General features: G+C 37.4%; 2 protein-coding genes across 3 annotated transcripts; both read right to left on the minus strand.

Annotated features, from left to right (window-relative positions):
• Nucleotides 1-970: 970 nt before the first annotated feature.
• On the minus strand, nucleotides 971-10,608 carry LOC119892240 (proepiregulin-like). Of its 2 annotated transcripts, XM_038704416.1 has the most exons (6): nucleotides 10,348-10,608; nucleotides 5,772-5,855; nucleotides 4,804-4,930; nucleotides 4,583-4,729; nucleotides 2,210-2,314; nucleotides 971-2,119 (listed from the first exon to the last, which is right to left on the minus strand). In XM_038704416.1, exons 1-5 carry the CDS (start codon nucleotides 10,385-10,387, stop codon nucleotides 2,248-2,250), a joined length of 465 nt encoding a protein of 154 aa, XP_038560344.1. In that variant the 5' UTR covers nucleotides 10,388-10,608; the 3' UTR covers nucleotides 971-2,119; nucleotides 2,210-2,247. The 2 variants fall into 2 exon arrangements, with proteins under 2 accessions (XP_038560344.1, XP_038560343.1); XM_038704415.1 differs by having other exon boundaries at nucleotides 971-2,314; nucleotides 10,348-10,607.
• A 1,683-nt stretch (nucleotides 10,609-12,291) lies between these two features.
• Nucleotides 12,292-14,941, minus strand: LOC119891215 (epigen-like). Its single transcript, XM_038702593.1, has 5 exons — nucleotides 14,508-14,941; nucleotides 14,068-14,199; nucleotides 13,582-13,702; nucleotides 13,278-13,430; nucleotides 12,292-12,708 (listed from the first exon to the last, which is right to left on the minus strand). The coding sequence occupies exons 1-5, from the start codon at nucleotides 14,539-14,541 to the stop codon at nucleotides 12,654-12,656; spliced, it is 495 nt and encodes a 164-aa protein (XP_038558521.1). The 5' UTR covers nucleotides 14,542-14,941; the 3' UTR covers nucleotides 12,292-12,653.
• Nucleotides 14,942-14,949: the final 8 nt, after the last annotated feature.

Below are 14,949 nucleotides of genomic sequence, written 5' to 3' on the forward strand. Positions count from 1 at the left end.
TCTTAACAATTAAGCTGGTATTTATTTTGCAGGGAGTTTCTGTGCACCAGTCTCATGTGAAAGTAGATATAAGTAGAACAAAGGTAAACCTATGAAGCACTTATACTTGTAATGTAATTGGATGGGTCAGTACAGGTAACTCTGCTGTCTGATAACAATTAGAATCAAAATATTCACAGATTCTTCCAACCTGACATCATTAAACACATGTGTAGGTCTTGACAGTGTTGTGTGTACATGAATGTGTATGTGTTTGCAAAATGGTTCGCTTACACATCCTCTGAACCCAAATAATTAGATTTAATTAATGTGCTACACTTTCACAGCGCCATAATTTGTCAGTTGTATTTGAAAGGTAACAGGTTAGTTAGTGAATCAAATGTACTGCTAATGTACTGGTTTCCTTGTAGCTGTATTCAGCCAGTCTTGCGTGTTTTTATAGATTTTTTTTACTGCACACGTTTTGACTTTAACATTAATGATGGCTCGCATCCATTAAGTGTCAGTGAGCCAGCATGCACAGTACCAGGGCCCTGGGACTGTAAATCAAACCCAGCTAGGTCAATTTAAGTAATTACACCATAATATGTCGCAATGTTCATTGGGAAACAGGTCTGTAGAGGATTTTAGGATATATGAAGCTACACCTTGAGTTTTTAAGTAGAGCTCTAAATAAAAGAGCAACAGTTTAAGACATTAAATGCTGTTCCATAGCAACCTACATTTGGAAACTTATTTACTTACTTAAGTATCTAACATATCAGATGATTCACGTTTATCTTTAGAATACATAGACTATAGACTATTTCTTTATTGTCCACCAGGGGTGGAACTTTGACTTACTGTATAGTGTTACTCAGTAGACCTACATTTTGAAAGAAGTTCCAGCGCAAACACCTGTGAACAGCACTTAATAATATTCACACTTGTGTCCTAAATCTCAAGTCTAGCTGAAAGTTGAAAGTCAGTATTTGCTTTAAATAATAGTTTATTAAACATCGTTTTCTGGCACATGTATAGATAATTCTGCCATTACAAAAATGTCATGTATACAAAAACATTACAGTCATTGTGCAGCATTTGGTCATGGGGATGTTCAAGAGCTTGTAAAGACATATTTTCTTTCAAGAGAACTACTGATCACATGGAAGAAAAATGCGGAAACTAAAAAGACTTGAGAAAAATGTGAAACCTCTCACCCTTCATATGAAGTAAAACCAAAGTCAATGACACAGAAAAAAAGTTCATAAAGGTGTAAAAGATTCAAGTTGTATTAATTTTAACAGTAACAGAACTTCCCGAGCAGATTCAAGCATATACACCTATACTCTATAATAAATTATCAAAATGAGAATACTTTGCGACTATACAAATATAACAAAACACAGAACAGTGGCCAGTTTAACGGCAATAGTTACAAAGTCAAACAAACCAACAATAAATACAAGCTAACACAGGCAAAAATGTTAGATAAAACAAAAATCAAGGCTTAAAAGACAATAGATGGTTAAGACTTGATTATTTTGTTTTAAATAAGTTTTCCTTTTCATCTCTGAGGCTGGTTTAATAGATGTGATGGGAACCTCAAAACTCAGTCTCACATTAACTGGCAAAAAAAGAGAGCCTAAAGACACTACATCATAACTGCTTAATGGTAATGGTCATTATTGTGGCCATTACTGTCTGCCAAATTCAGTAAAATCTGGTGCTAAGCTGTGGCTTGTTGCTTTTGAAGTTCAAAAAGCACACGAGTAGGTTTACCTCTAGGTTTACAGACTTACTTTCTAAAAGCATGGATCATGTTGGTGCCCTCTTACCCTTAATATTTGTTTAGACTTTCACATTTCTCCATGGATTTTCCATGACCCATCATCATTGTGGGGGTTGTCACCAACAGAAACCCGTTTTTCTGTCTCACCATTCATCTTTTCAAACATGAGGGGGGCAGGTGCTGAAACACTAGAACCAGCGCAACTGGAAACAACAACTGCACACAAAGCTGTTTCATAGGTCGGTTTCTTTGAACATTTTAATCTCTTTAAACTCTTTGTGCCGATCTGCCTGCTTGATCAAGTGATCCAAAGCTGTGTGACGTACAGTACTGCAAGTAGGAACAATCCTGTAAACAAGCGACAGAGTGTAAGCTCGTCAGGTAAGGTCATGTCAAAATCTTTATTTAGAAAACTGGGGGGAAAAAATCCTGGTTTGCCTTTTCCAGTTGCAGGGGCGGTGGGCGTGTGTGGCACTCTAAGCAGTCTGTACTCCTTTGTAACCTTGCAGCTTCTGCTGACGTGGGAACCTGTTTTTTTTATACCTGTAAAAATAAAACACAATTTATTATTAGGCGCTAAACAAATCTTTAACTTTATATTGAAACATCCTTAAAAATAATTCTATAATGGGATAACCTAAAAACTAGGTTTAAATATCCAAAGCATCATCTGTGGTTTGACATTGTCTCTACATGAAATAAGATATTGGGGCAGACTTTACATCATGAGGGCTTCATTTGAAAGACAAGCTACACCTGCAGGTTTTACATGGTGATTGGTAGTGTCTGAGTCACCCTTAAAATCTGTGATGACATTTTATTTAGCTGAATTTGAATGCCACCAAGAACAAAATGCATCAGCAAAAGAAAAAGAAGAGTTTCCATTATACTTATTTTATGTATATTTGCCTTAACAATGACAGGCAAACTGTAACAACATAAAGGCATTTTTTATTTTAACAAGAACTAAAGAGAATTTTGGAGAAACAAGCAGAGTCCAAAATAATCAGCATTAAAGCCAGTGGCCCACATTAGGAAATGGCTAATGGATTATTACCTGTGCATTAACATGTAAGCAGCATTTGAATGTTAGCAGGTCAAGGTGCAGCCAAGTTTGAACTACTTCATATATCTTCAGATCTGATATTATGGAAAATCCATCTTACAAAATTATGTATGGAGTCCCAAAAGTCTCTTTTTCTTAAAATAAGAGAAGAATTGTGTTTATAATTGAGTTATATAGAACTTTTAAAAAATGAGGGTGAGAATCTTGAAAGAAGACAGACTATGGGATCACTGAATGTGTCAACTTTTTATATAAAATTCACAAAACCAGGTTCCTCCTATTACAATAGGTTTACTTTATCAGGCTTGTCCTTAAAGCTGCAATAACCTTTTTTGGCCACTTGGAGGCAGTGTAAACAAGTTGACGACACAGTTTAGGCACAACACCTTCTAAGCTGGTATAGTGAGGTTATTAGCAAACAGCTGCTTATTGAAACATACAGAATTTATGGAGCAACTTTATCATTTTTGTCAGTCATGTGTCTGGCTTCCTTCCGAAAGTAAGGGCAATATTTACTCTCTTTTAGCTCTGTTTTTTGGTCTCCACCAACTCCCAAGGGAAACATCTGGCTCTTCAGCTGCTACGTGCTCCCATATGTTCACCAGCTAGTCTCTGACTTTGTCTGTCTGATGTTTGTTGTTGAGCAATTATAGTGTACAACGGGTTTTTAGATATTATTTTTGCAGAAAACAGCTGCCTGCTCAGTCTGAAAAACTACGCTATGAGAGCAGTGAGAGTGAATCAGAAAAGTAAAGTTGTGGGCCGGAGCTAAACAGCTGAAACTGGCTTTAAATATGAGGGGAGGTGCAGATTCAGGTGATAATTTGTTAATCACTACATATGAACTATTGATACATTGATTATAGCAACTTTAAGTCCAGTAGGGGAGAGCAGTGTATGTTGTCACACTTTTAATACTAGGATTTACTGGGCACCATACATCACAATATATATTGTGTATATATGTCATACCAAATTAAAGAAGGGGGTCTTAGGCACATATTTTGTATTCATTACATCTTCATATCTTATCTCATTACTCAGTTGTAGACTGTTGAATAGAGAGAGTGCTCTTGGGACAATTTGCCCTATCGGCAGGTAAGGCATCAGGTTAGTTGGCACACTGGCTTGTCAAACATAGTTACTAATACTGTCTAATGGTTGGAGCAGATGTGAGCAGTGGGGTGGGAATTACAGTATAATTATGCCATTTTCTTTGGCATAATTGAGTCCATCAATGGACAAATGAGACTTGTGGTTGTCCAAAAAGAGGAAACAGGGTTTCTCCCTTGAGCACTTTGCATGTTCAATGAAATGTTTCAGGAAGTGCATATCTTTCATCCACTCAGAGGGATTTGCCCCTCATTTGCGGAAATTGACATGGGGTAAAATAAAATATGATGGTATACTATTCACTGTGGCTGAGGTAGGCAAATCGTCTGTCCTCACATAGAGACAGACCAAAATAAATGTCAGCTGACCTGGTAATATATTCAATCAAGTAGCTTATCCAAATCCAGTGAAAAACCTTTCCGTGGTGATGAATAACCAACCATTGTTGTTGGCATGGCTGTCTGACTTTTAGTTTCTTCTCTGGTGTAAGCACTTCTTTCAACTACTACTACTGCTACTACTACTACTTACCTTTATATATCAAACTCAGAAACAGTAAAGTCACATTGAAAGTAATTGCAACACACACACACACACACACACACACACACATTCACAGATTAAAGCCTTACCATTTGCAGAAGAAGTACAGAGCTCCAGCCAGACCTATAATCAGCAGACTCACACAGAAAACAGTGACAATTATCTGCTTTTCTACCATTGGCTGAACGACAAGTTCTGTTTGGCTACACCTGTGGCCGTAGAAACCCTTCTCACACCTGCAACACAAAGAGACGAGTCATACATGATAACACGCAATGACTGAAAGCAGCACACACACACACACACATACTTGCAGTGGTGTTCATCGATGTCCACCAGCAGCATGCACTGGCCGTTGTTCAGGCAGTAATTGTCAAATGTGCTTTCACAGTTCTGTGTCGACCGCTTCGACACATGAGGGTGCCCTTCTACCTGCCCTGAAACACCAACAAGAAGAGAGCAGTTGGAAACATTATCATAGAAAACTGCATAATTTTCACTGACTTTTGCAAAATTAAAGTGCAATCATTATTATTATTATTATTATTATTAGGGTCTGAGATTTTCAGAATGAGCCAACAGTTTTGATATGTTTCATTTGCTTCAGAGCCTCAATGATTAGTCAATAGAAAATTAATCTACAACTATTTTCATAATCAATTAATAGTTTAAGTAATTTTTTAAGAAAAACTGACATAATGAAAATAATTGTTAGTTGCAGCCCCGACATGCTTAATTAACTCTTATGTCTATTTTATTGTGGTGTATTTTATTAGATTTCATTTTCTGTATCTCAATTTGCCTTTTATTTAGTTATGTGTTTTATCTTATCTTAAATTGTTGGCTTTGGGCTTTAAGGGTGTATGACGGTGATCACCACCATACTGGGGTAACAGTGTGGAACTCACATTTCTTTTTACTCACAGTCTTTATTTTTTTCATATTAAAGCTGGAAGTCAGCACTTTAGGGCTGCAACTAACAATTATTTCCCCAATTAATTGATGAGTTTGTGAAAGCCTAATTTATGTTGGACCACTCCAGATTTCACCACTGTTACAACCACAGCGTCACACCATGATACACCAAAAACAAAATACATGATACAAATTATCTACAGTTATCAAGACTCTATTATCCCTTCTTAGATTGCTTCCATGTCCAAATGCATTACAATACTTGGTATTTTGTGTTTGTACTAAGACTTTGAGGACAAATCCCTGTACATTTATTAAACTTGACAAATAAAGTGATGTGTTTTCAGTTGTCCGTGTGATTACCTGTAGATAGAGCGGCACTGTCTGCAGTTTGCAGTTGGGATGAGACACTTTTGGTGAGCACATACGGCCAGAGCAGCATGACACCTGTTGAACAGAGAATTTTTGTTAATTACACTGGGTTTTACCGGCCCGGTGTAGGTTATTGTTATGTCCCTGTAGAGTGCCATCCAAACTTATTTTACTATTACTGAAGTTGAACAATCTCACAAAGCACTGGCTCCCAATATTTTTGGCTTGGGCCCCCTTAAAACCAAGGTGTGACCCCTCGTCACTGATTTAATTAATGTACAAAGGTGATTTTCTCTTCTCAAAGTGTATATTTAAATAACCTGGGCCCGTATTTATCAAGCTTCTCAGAATTACTCATAAGAACACTGCTAAGAACTGACTTAAGAGTAAAAACATTCTTGGCTCAAAGCTGTGCTTTAAAGTTCTTTATCAAGCATTATACTCCTAATTTGAGTGAAGTGTAGAACTAAATCTTGAGTGTCAGTCTTAGTGCTGATTTACGACACTTTGCTGTGCCGCAAACAGGATTCTGGATGACGATGTAGCCAAGGACTCTTCACTCTTCACTGAAGAGATTCTCAGATAAATTCACATTGAATGGTGAAATTCCTAAGAGGAGTTTATATTCAACACACATTTAACAATAAAGATTTTTCAAGATTATACATTATGATATAGGCCTACACATTAAGAAATGAAAGTTTATCTATATATGAGCGCCATCAATTGCGGCTGCTACTCCTGTGAAGCCGGCTATTTACATGAATTGTGTTTGCTTCTGTCGGATTACGGGGGGGGGGATTGTTGGGAAGTCCATTAAACGCGTGACAATGTGTGGAGCTCTGAAGCTGAAGTCCCATAATTGTTTCCATGACTTTTTGGCTTATTGATGGTTGTGACGGGCCAAAATCATCAGCATTGCTGCGTTTGTTCTGTGGCAAATAAACAAAAGCGTCATCATCACCTTCAGTTTAGCTGAAAACGCATTACTGCGTAAAGTCAGTGGTGAGATGGCGTCCCTCACGAACTTGCTGACAAAGTGTATGCCTGCGCTGTCTGACCCCATCTTATTAACTGCGTGTCATCAAATAATTCAGAAACAATATTCCTCTCCTGAAAGATTTGTACATGTCTCTGTCTCCACAGTGCCATCACAAGCCCTACTGGCAACTCCTAACCACTTGAGAGACCTCTAAAGCTGTCTTAAATAAATGGGAGAGTAAGAGCGATTCTTAGCTTTCAGAAATTTGATAACTTGCTTTTATTCTTAAGTTTAAAAGTAGGAGTAAATTTCATGAATTCTCAGCACTTAAGACTAAAATGGCACTTTGAGAAGCTTGATAAATACCAGCCCTGAAAGGTAATTGTTAGAGGAAAAAACAGAAAAAATACATAGTTTAGTGTAGAAAGGATATGTTTGCAATTGTCTTTGATCTTGTGACTAGTCCCTGGCACCATGGTTGGAAATTACACACACAAAAAATATATATATATATATATATATGCTAACTAAAATGTCTAAAAGTGTACTTTTTTAAAAGATTTTTTTGTTAAAGTGTTTTCCCATATAAGCACTTTTACCAAACTTCATCTGCGTGTGTTTAGATAAGACACCACACTAGCATTAAGGAAAAATTCAAAAGTCCTAAATATGCAAAACATTTTTTTTGGCAAGAAACGTCAGCTTACCTGACAATTTTTGTGTGTGTAAACTATGCCAAGTAGGTGATGTGGTGTGGCTTGTGTTGCCTAGCCCACATGCTTGTACCAGCCTGCACAACTTCATAACAGAATTTGCAGACGCCCACATTCCTGTAGGCAGGACATGCACATGAATCTGGATGCAAGATGTGTCTGGTTATGACTGGTTATGAAGCTGGTTGTACTCGCTAAAAAAGCCTGGCAATCGTGCTCTCTCAGAGTTTGTGTCTGTTGTTACGGCTGCAGAGATATTTTCCTCTGTGTTTTCTGTTTTTGTGAGAGCACCCAGGCTGGTTGTTGGGTGTTTCTGACATGGGTGATTGGTGTAAAGTACACAGTGAATTTGAGCTGAAAGCTAATTAATCACTGTTCAATCAGTTCATTTATATCATTAATCAGTGACTCATTCTAATCTGGCAAGGGCAAATATGTTCCCGATACCCATCGTACCGTATCACATTAATTTGGATGAGAATTACACCATATTTCTTCACAACAGTATAGAAATATGACTTGAGCAATGGTGAGCAAGGCAACAAGGGAAAGTTAACAGAGGCAAACTCCTACCATAATGGACAACTGGTTAATAAGATACACTCATGCCTACACATTCAAAATAAACAAAGAGAGAAATAGCAGTGGCAGTTTCACTCTGAACCGGCTTATTTCAGGCTTTTTTGGCTTATTTTATTTTTGGATTTCCATGAGTGGTAAAATGTACAGATGGCAAAAAATGATGATCATTTTTCTGTACTTTTACTTAAGTAAAGATTTTAAATGGAGGACTTCTACTTGTAATGCAGTGTTTTTACATTGTAGTATTGGTATGTTTACTTAAGCAACGGATCTTAGTACTTCCTCCACTACTGGGTACACATCAGTTTATACAATGTGTTGTTTCCTTCTTACGTGTTATGTGACATTTTATAGACCTGAAAAGCAAGCAAATGATGGATTCAATGAAACCACATGTGCTTTCAGATAGTAAATCTTCCATTCACTGTTTATTTGCCAACATCTTTTGGCATCCCTCAGGCTGTGACCTCAGCATGTGCGTCAGCTCATTAACACAGGTATGTGGCAAAGTCTAAAACTTCCACTCAGGTTGATTTTTGAAATGACTGAAGAAGCAGGCCTCATATTTGTTGATAATCTGTGAAATCAGACCCTTTACTGAGTAAAATCCCATGAAAAATACTTCAGAGTAAAATGTACAATGAGTTCAACAGTAAAACCATTAATTTTAAAATTTTAGCTCAATTGATGGGAATTTAATTTGCAGCTGATCCAAGTGAGTCTGTTAATACTGCTCATTGTAACGTAAGTCAATAATAGTAGTTAACGCTGGAGAAACTTGCAAGAGACAGCTAGATTAAAAAAATTCCCACCCCCTCACTTCAGGCCTCACATAGTACATAGTGAGTGTACAGGCAGGTAGGCCGGCTTAATACAGTCCTGCAACAGCCACAGATTGCTACATCACTTCCCTGCAGGATTGCTACATCACTTCCCTCTAACATGTGGTGATGTAAAGATATGACGTTGCAAAAAATGAAAATTCTTAACGTAGCCTCCCATGCCTTTAAACTAGTGGTGGAAAGTCAGGAAGGTATAAAGTAGGTTAAAAGTAGAATAATTTTAGGTGTTTGCACTTTACTTGAGTATTTCCATTTTATGCTACTTTATATACTTCAACCCCACTGCCTTTTAGAAGTAAATATTGTGTTTTTTATTATTAGTATTCCAAAAATATATTATGTACACTACATTTATCTGACAGCTATAGTTACTTATTATTTACAAATTAAGATTTTACACACAAAACATGACCTGTTTATAAAATCTGCATTGTTTTGATCAAATTACCCATAAAATAAATTAAGCTCCGTCTTGGCAAACTATAACATACAAAATACCATTAATGGATGAGTTACAATAATCCAATATATATGGTATGATAATAGCGGCATGCAGGAACATGAGCAGTTTAATTTTACTTTTGATACTTTACTCTTAAGTACATTTACTTAAGTACATTTTTTAAATGCAGGGTTTTTACACCTTATGGAGATTTTTTTTTTTCACTGTTGCATTGCTACTTTTAATTTGTAAAAGGTTTAAATACATCTTTCACAACAATGCAAGCTGCAAAAAAACAAACTAATGAGCAGGATAAATGTAGTGGAGCACAATATGGTTGAATACAAGTATATTGTTGCACAAAATGACAGCAGTGGAAGAAATACTCAAGTAAAAGTAGTAGGACAGCACCACAAAGGAAAAATACTCCAATACAAGTAAAATTCTCACAGCCAAAATGTAAGTAAATGTACAGATGCAGGCTAATTAAATGTTTTGTAAGATCTTAATATGAAAGTATAGCTGTCAGATAAATTAAGTGCAGTACAATATTTCACTCTGAAATGCAGTTGAGTGGAAATATATCAGCATTAAATGGAAATAGGCCTATTAAAGAAAGGTTAAAAGGGTAAAATTGTACTTAGGCACTTTCCACCACTGTTTCTAAGGCCTTGGTAGGCCATGTTAATAGAGTATTTTCATTTTGTGTTCTTACTAAACCACATAGCATACCAAGGCCTCAAAATTGCACTTCACTAGGCCTAATTGCGTAACCCTACTCTGTTACCTTTTAGTTCCCTAACAGCGTATTAAATGCCTATTCCCATGTCTTCTCTGCTACGTTTAGCTTTAGTGCACATTTCATGTATTTGAGTTTACAAAAATAACTTGACTTACACTCAATCCACGCCTGAACCCTCTCATCAATAATCGACATATTAAATAAAAACAGTATCAAACAAACGAGTGGACCTGACTTCCTTCAACCAAACAGAAAGAAACTTACCGATAAGTGAGAGCAGCGCAGAAGCTTTGCTGTTCCCCATTTCAGAGCTGACAGGTCGCGGCCAACAGGCTCGGTGTGCGCAGGTGTGTGGCAGTCTGGAATGGAGACGCTTCCGACTTGTTCAAATAACTATTAGGTGAGGGGGCAGGCGATGCCTCTCCTGGCAGAGACAACGTAGAAACCAATGGGCTCAATCATGCGGTCTGGGGTGTGGTGACAGACTCCTGTAATTTAGATAATCTTACACCTCAAAGGTCCAAATGAAAGACAAACCCTACAGGCACTTTCCAAAAAGACAAGGAGGGGCTGCGTCTACCACCGTCATCCTTTTATTAGCCTACTGACAGACCTCTTCATTTCCAGATGGACGTCCGGCTTTACTACAACTGATGGACAGCATAGGTGTCATTTACACTGGGGACTCTAGGGATATGTCCCCACCACTTTTTGAAATGATTTTGTTCCCATCACTTTTTTAAGCATAATTTGTTTAAAAAATGTTGTGAAATACAGCTTGCAGAAAAATAAAAAATGAAAACGCATTTAGAAAGGTTTATTTGAACATTAAGAAAACATGCAATGCAATTAAAATATAGAATAAACAAATGTGCATTGTCCAAAAAAAAGTAACTTAAGCTGAAAACAAAAACAACAAGCTGCTGATTATATAATAATGACCCAAAAACGTGCATGCACCAATTAGTAAACTGTTTCTTTTTGGCCATGTTTTCCATTCTCTACCTCTGAACATGACAAAAGAGAAGGGAAGACTAAATCACGCCTACATATGAGTTGCCTCAGCCAGGGATGATATTACATGAGAAAAGTTGATCTACAGAAGAAACAGATCTGAAAGCAACACAGAATGCCTGAGAGCTGCACTGCATTAGATTGTATTATATTTATATATTTTGAAATGTCACATACTACCTAAATTTTGTGTTTCCTTTTACATAAATAAACATTTCACCAGAATGCAGGAATTGAAGTATTTAAAGATCACAATTTCCTCAGGTAGGTCCCCCCAGACCCCCGCTCATATATCTCGGCATTGATGATACCTACCTGATAATATCTCCTTTTTGTGAACCTTATATCGCGTATGGTGATGTCTCACGAGCTAAGTGTTTCTTCACACTCCTAATCTGAGCCCCTGTGTCCCCACCACTTGGACAGTAGATCCTTTACTTAATTTAAAGTCCAGAATCATTGTCAGCAAAAATATACTTACTACAAATATAGAAGTAGTTGTTATACAGCAGAATGGCTCAGAGTTGGATTATTATATTATATAAAAGGTTAAGATTATTGATTCAAAACATGTAAGAAGCATTTTATTATTGTAGATGGTCATGGGGGAGCTCATTTTAGTAACTGTATGTCGCATCAGCATATGCATTTAGGCCTACAGTATGTTTTGTTTGGAAAAATAGCTGAAAAATAAACGCAGCGCAGTAAAAAAAATGTAGTGGAGTAGAAGTATACAGCAGGATGAGTTACTTTCCACCACTGCAGATAGGTCTGGTTGTGATATTCCTTTAGGGGCATGTAATGTAATAGGAACAGGTCTGTAATAACTCTTCATTCGTTAAGTATTTTAAAGACACCTTTTTATTTTGACATGATGCTGTACAGGCTCTTTAGACTGTTTTTTATACCATTTGTACATATTATTTATTTATAATAGAAAACATTCATTACATTTATTACAAAATATTAACGCTTTAAATAAATTAATTGATATATTACAATATGGGCAGTGCAGTGGTGTGGTGGTGCAGTGGTTAGCACTGTCGCCTCACAGAAAGAAGGTCGTGGGGGTTCCGTCTTTCTGTGTGGAGTTTCCATGTTGTCTGCGTGGGTTCTCTCCAGGTGCTCCAGCTTCCTCCAAAGGCTAGGTTAATTGGTGACCCTCAATTGTCCTTAGGTGTGGTTGTCTGTCTATGTGTGGCCCTGCAATGGACTGGCGACCTGTCCAGGGTGTACCCCACTTTTTGCCTGATGTCAGCTGGGATTGGCTCCAGCCCCTCCTGTACAGGATAAGCGGTTGACGATGGATGGATGGATGATATATTACGATAGAAAGTCATATTTGTTCTCCCTCAATCTTTAAAGGCAATAAAGTGATTAATATCTGACCTTGTTCAACATCAAAAGGCAGATTAATCTTCTAGTCTCTTAATTGCTTTGTAAATCTGTGCTGTGGCTTATACAGTATGATAAAACATTATGGTTTATGTTTTTTCCACTGAGAGATAATACTGAAAGTGGTGACAATGATGATGACAAAGAGTTAGTTGTGGGGGTTACACCGACAACTCAGATGGTGCAGATTTTATCAGCGGTACCGATTTTTTACACCTGAAAAAAAATAAAAAGAAGAAGAATCCGAATTAGAACTTATTCACTTATTCTTGGTACCCATTCGAGACATTTTTAAGCATTGTTTTTCACACACAGTAAAATTACAAAAATGTGAACTTGTTTATTTTATAATTTAATCAAACAGTAAACTTAAACAACTGTAAACCAACAAAGAACTGAATCTTCATCATTTTGCTTGATGGTAGGAAGAAATCCCAGACAAATATGCCATGACTTAAATGTGACTGCCTCACTTATCAGTCATTGAGAGACAAAGACAACATGTTCAGAGTCAGGAAGTTTTGAGGCTTTAAATTTATAATACTACATCTATGAAGATTCTTAGTCATCCAGGTTATAGATCTCCAAGGTGGGTTAAAATAAAGGGGAAACTGGACTTGACTGAAGATGCTCGAGGATGTCTTAGAGTATAGTCAACCATGTCCAATTGCCCTTGATTTTAATCCACCTCGGAGATCTATAGTACGACATTTCCCCATGCCCCTTCATGCCCTACTCCTTCATGCAAGTACAGCATTGTAAGGTGAAAGCCTGTAGATACTCACCTCTTACTGGCGAAGCAGTAAATTATGATGGCCAGGACAAAGAAGAGAATAACCACCCCAAAAATGATGCCAATCAGTTGCTCTAACTCGGGCAGAGTGTGAGAGCGTTCACTGAAGAACAGGCAGCGATGCCCGCTGTACGAAGACTTGCAACTGCAGACCAGAAAGAGAAATATGAGCATTCCAAAGGTGAACATGAACCAACATGTGAAGTGTTTTTACTGATCATAAGAAAAACATATTCAGGATACACAGGGAACCTATAGGCAAGGCTTTAACGTGTGTGTGCGCTTGTGCTCCTTACATGCAAAAAGGTTGGTCATTGTCTTGAGGGTACATGCACTCTCCACCATTTTCACAGTAGTTTACATGTTCACTTCCACATGATCTGTGTGAGCGCAGAACCATAGGTTCCTCCATACTGTCTGCAGAGAGAGAGAGAGAGCGAGAGAGAGAAGCTCCATCAATCACACAATTTTAACATAAAAATATGGGGGCCCATTTGTGCCTTTAAATAACTGACTAATTAATAAATTAAGTGATTATTTGATTAATTTAATAAAAACACACACACACATATATATATACATATATATACACACATATATATACATATATAGACACACACACATATATATATGTATAGGTATCATTCATTTGCACAAGATGGATAATGTTTATCTTGTGCACACAAATTATTAACTTGTATACACAAGATAAACATTAGTCTATCAGCTAAATCAGAGATTAAACACCTTTCCATATTAAACTCTCCTCTGAAGACACTTACTGTTGTTGAGCTGCGTGCTCAGAGATGAGTTTGACAAAGCAGGCGCTGCTGTGGTCTGGAGGTTGTCAGTCAGCATTGCAGATTTTCCTACCGTGGTGAAGAGCAGAAGCATCGACAGTGCTGAGAAGAGGGCTGGGAAGAACAGAGAATATGAATTTAGATTATGTTATGTGAAAATTGTGATTTTTTTTGGTTTTGTGCTGCAAAACACATTGTTTTCTAGTCACTATCCTTGTTACAAATTATGTGATCCTGGCACCACTGTGATCACAAATCAGAGAAAACACTGGCTGTAACTTGGTATAGCATCATTCCTTTGTATACGTTTATGGAAAGGAGTATGTCACCAAAACACACACGTCAATAGATTTGCTGTATTCAAGGACAAAATGACTACCTCATTTTAAAATCTGACATCAAAGAGTAAACTAGAAACGTACCCTTCTCCAGGTATGTCTGTCTTTGTATAAACATCTTGTCTTCTGTCAGCGCGATGTCTGATGTTCTCAGCTCAACTCCAACTGCCTATGCGATGTGACCCTCAACCGGCTTTTGGTGAGCTTATATAGGGAGCTCCCAACCACTGAAAATGACGATCAATGAGCCAAGGCTTTTTGAAAAATGAGAAGCGTGTCCTTCCAAAAAATGTGTTTGCATTTGCACCGACGCTCTGCATGCAGAGGCAAGGCTTAGAGCTTGATGATGATGCTGGTGAGGGCATGTGATTACCCAGAGGCTCTTTAAATGTGGTTTCTTTCCCTGGAAGTCTCTGGATTCGCGCAATCCTTTGGCACACAGTTGGATAGTTCCACTCAAATGCTTTCTTTACAGTTTTAAGAATTTGCTTCATGGGTGTTGTGAAATCTGTAATTTCATCAGAGG

The sequence above is a fragment of the Micropterus salmoides genome, unplaced genomic scaffold (assembly GCF_014851395.1).
Source record: "Micropterus salmoides isolate LMB-PRFRI ecotype aquatic unplaced genomic scaffold, ASM1485139v1 Ms_hic_scaffold_7, whole genome shotgun sequence".
Taxonomy (NCBI): Eukaryota; Metazoa; Chordata; class Actinopteri; order Centrarchiformes; family Centrarchidae; genus Micropterus; species Micropterus salmoides.

What these genes read in the sequence shown, in the direction of transcription:
- LOC119892240 (XM_038704416.1), bottom strand. Translation starts at nt 10,387, where the DNA reads ATGGGGAACAGCAAAGCTTCTGCGCTGCTCTCACTTATCG. An exon ending in CAGTGCCGCTCTATCTACAG is followed by an intron (nt 4,931 to 5,771) that starts GTAATCACACGG and finishes TTGGTGTTTCAG; the next exon opens with GGCAGGTAGAAGGGCACCCT. An exon ending in ATCGATGAACACCACTGCAA is followed by an intron (nt 4,730 to 4,803) that starts GTATGTGTGTGT and finishes TTTGTGTTGCAG; the next exon opens with GTGTGAGAAGGGTTTCTACG.
- LOC119891215 (XM_038702593.1), bottom strand. Translation starts at nt 14,541, where the DNA reads ATGTTTATACAAAGACAGACATACCTGGAGAAGG. An exon ending in GAGCACGCAGCTCAACAACA is followed by an intron (nt 13,703 to 14,067) that starts GTAAGTGTCTTC and finishes CTCTCTCTGCAG; the next exon opens with ACAGTATGGAGGAACCTATG. An exon ending in AATGACCAACCTTTTTGCAT is followed by an intron (nt 13,431 to 13,581) that starts GTAAGGAGCACA and finishes TCTGGTCTGCAG; the next exon opens with TTGCAAGTCTTCGTACAGCG.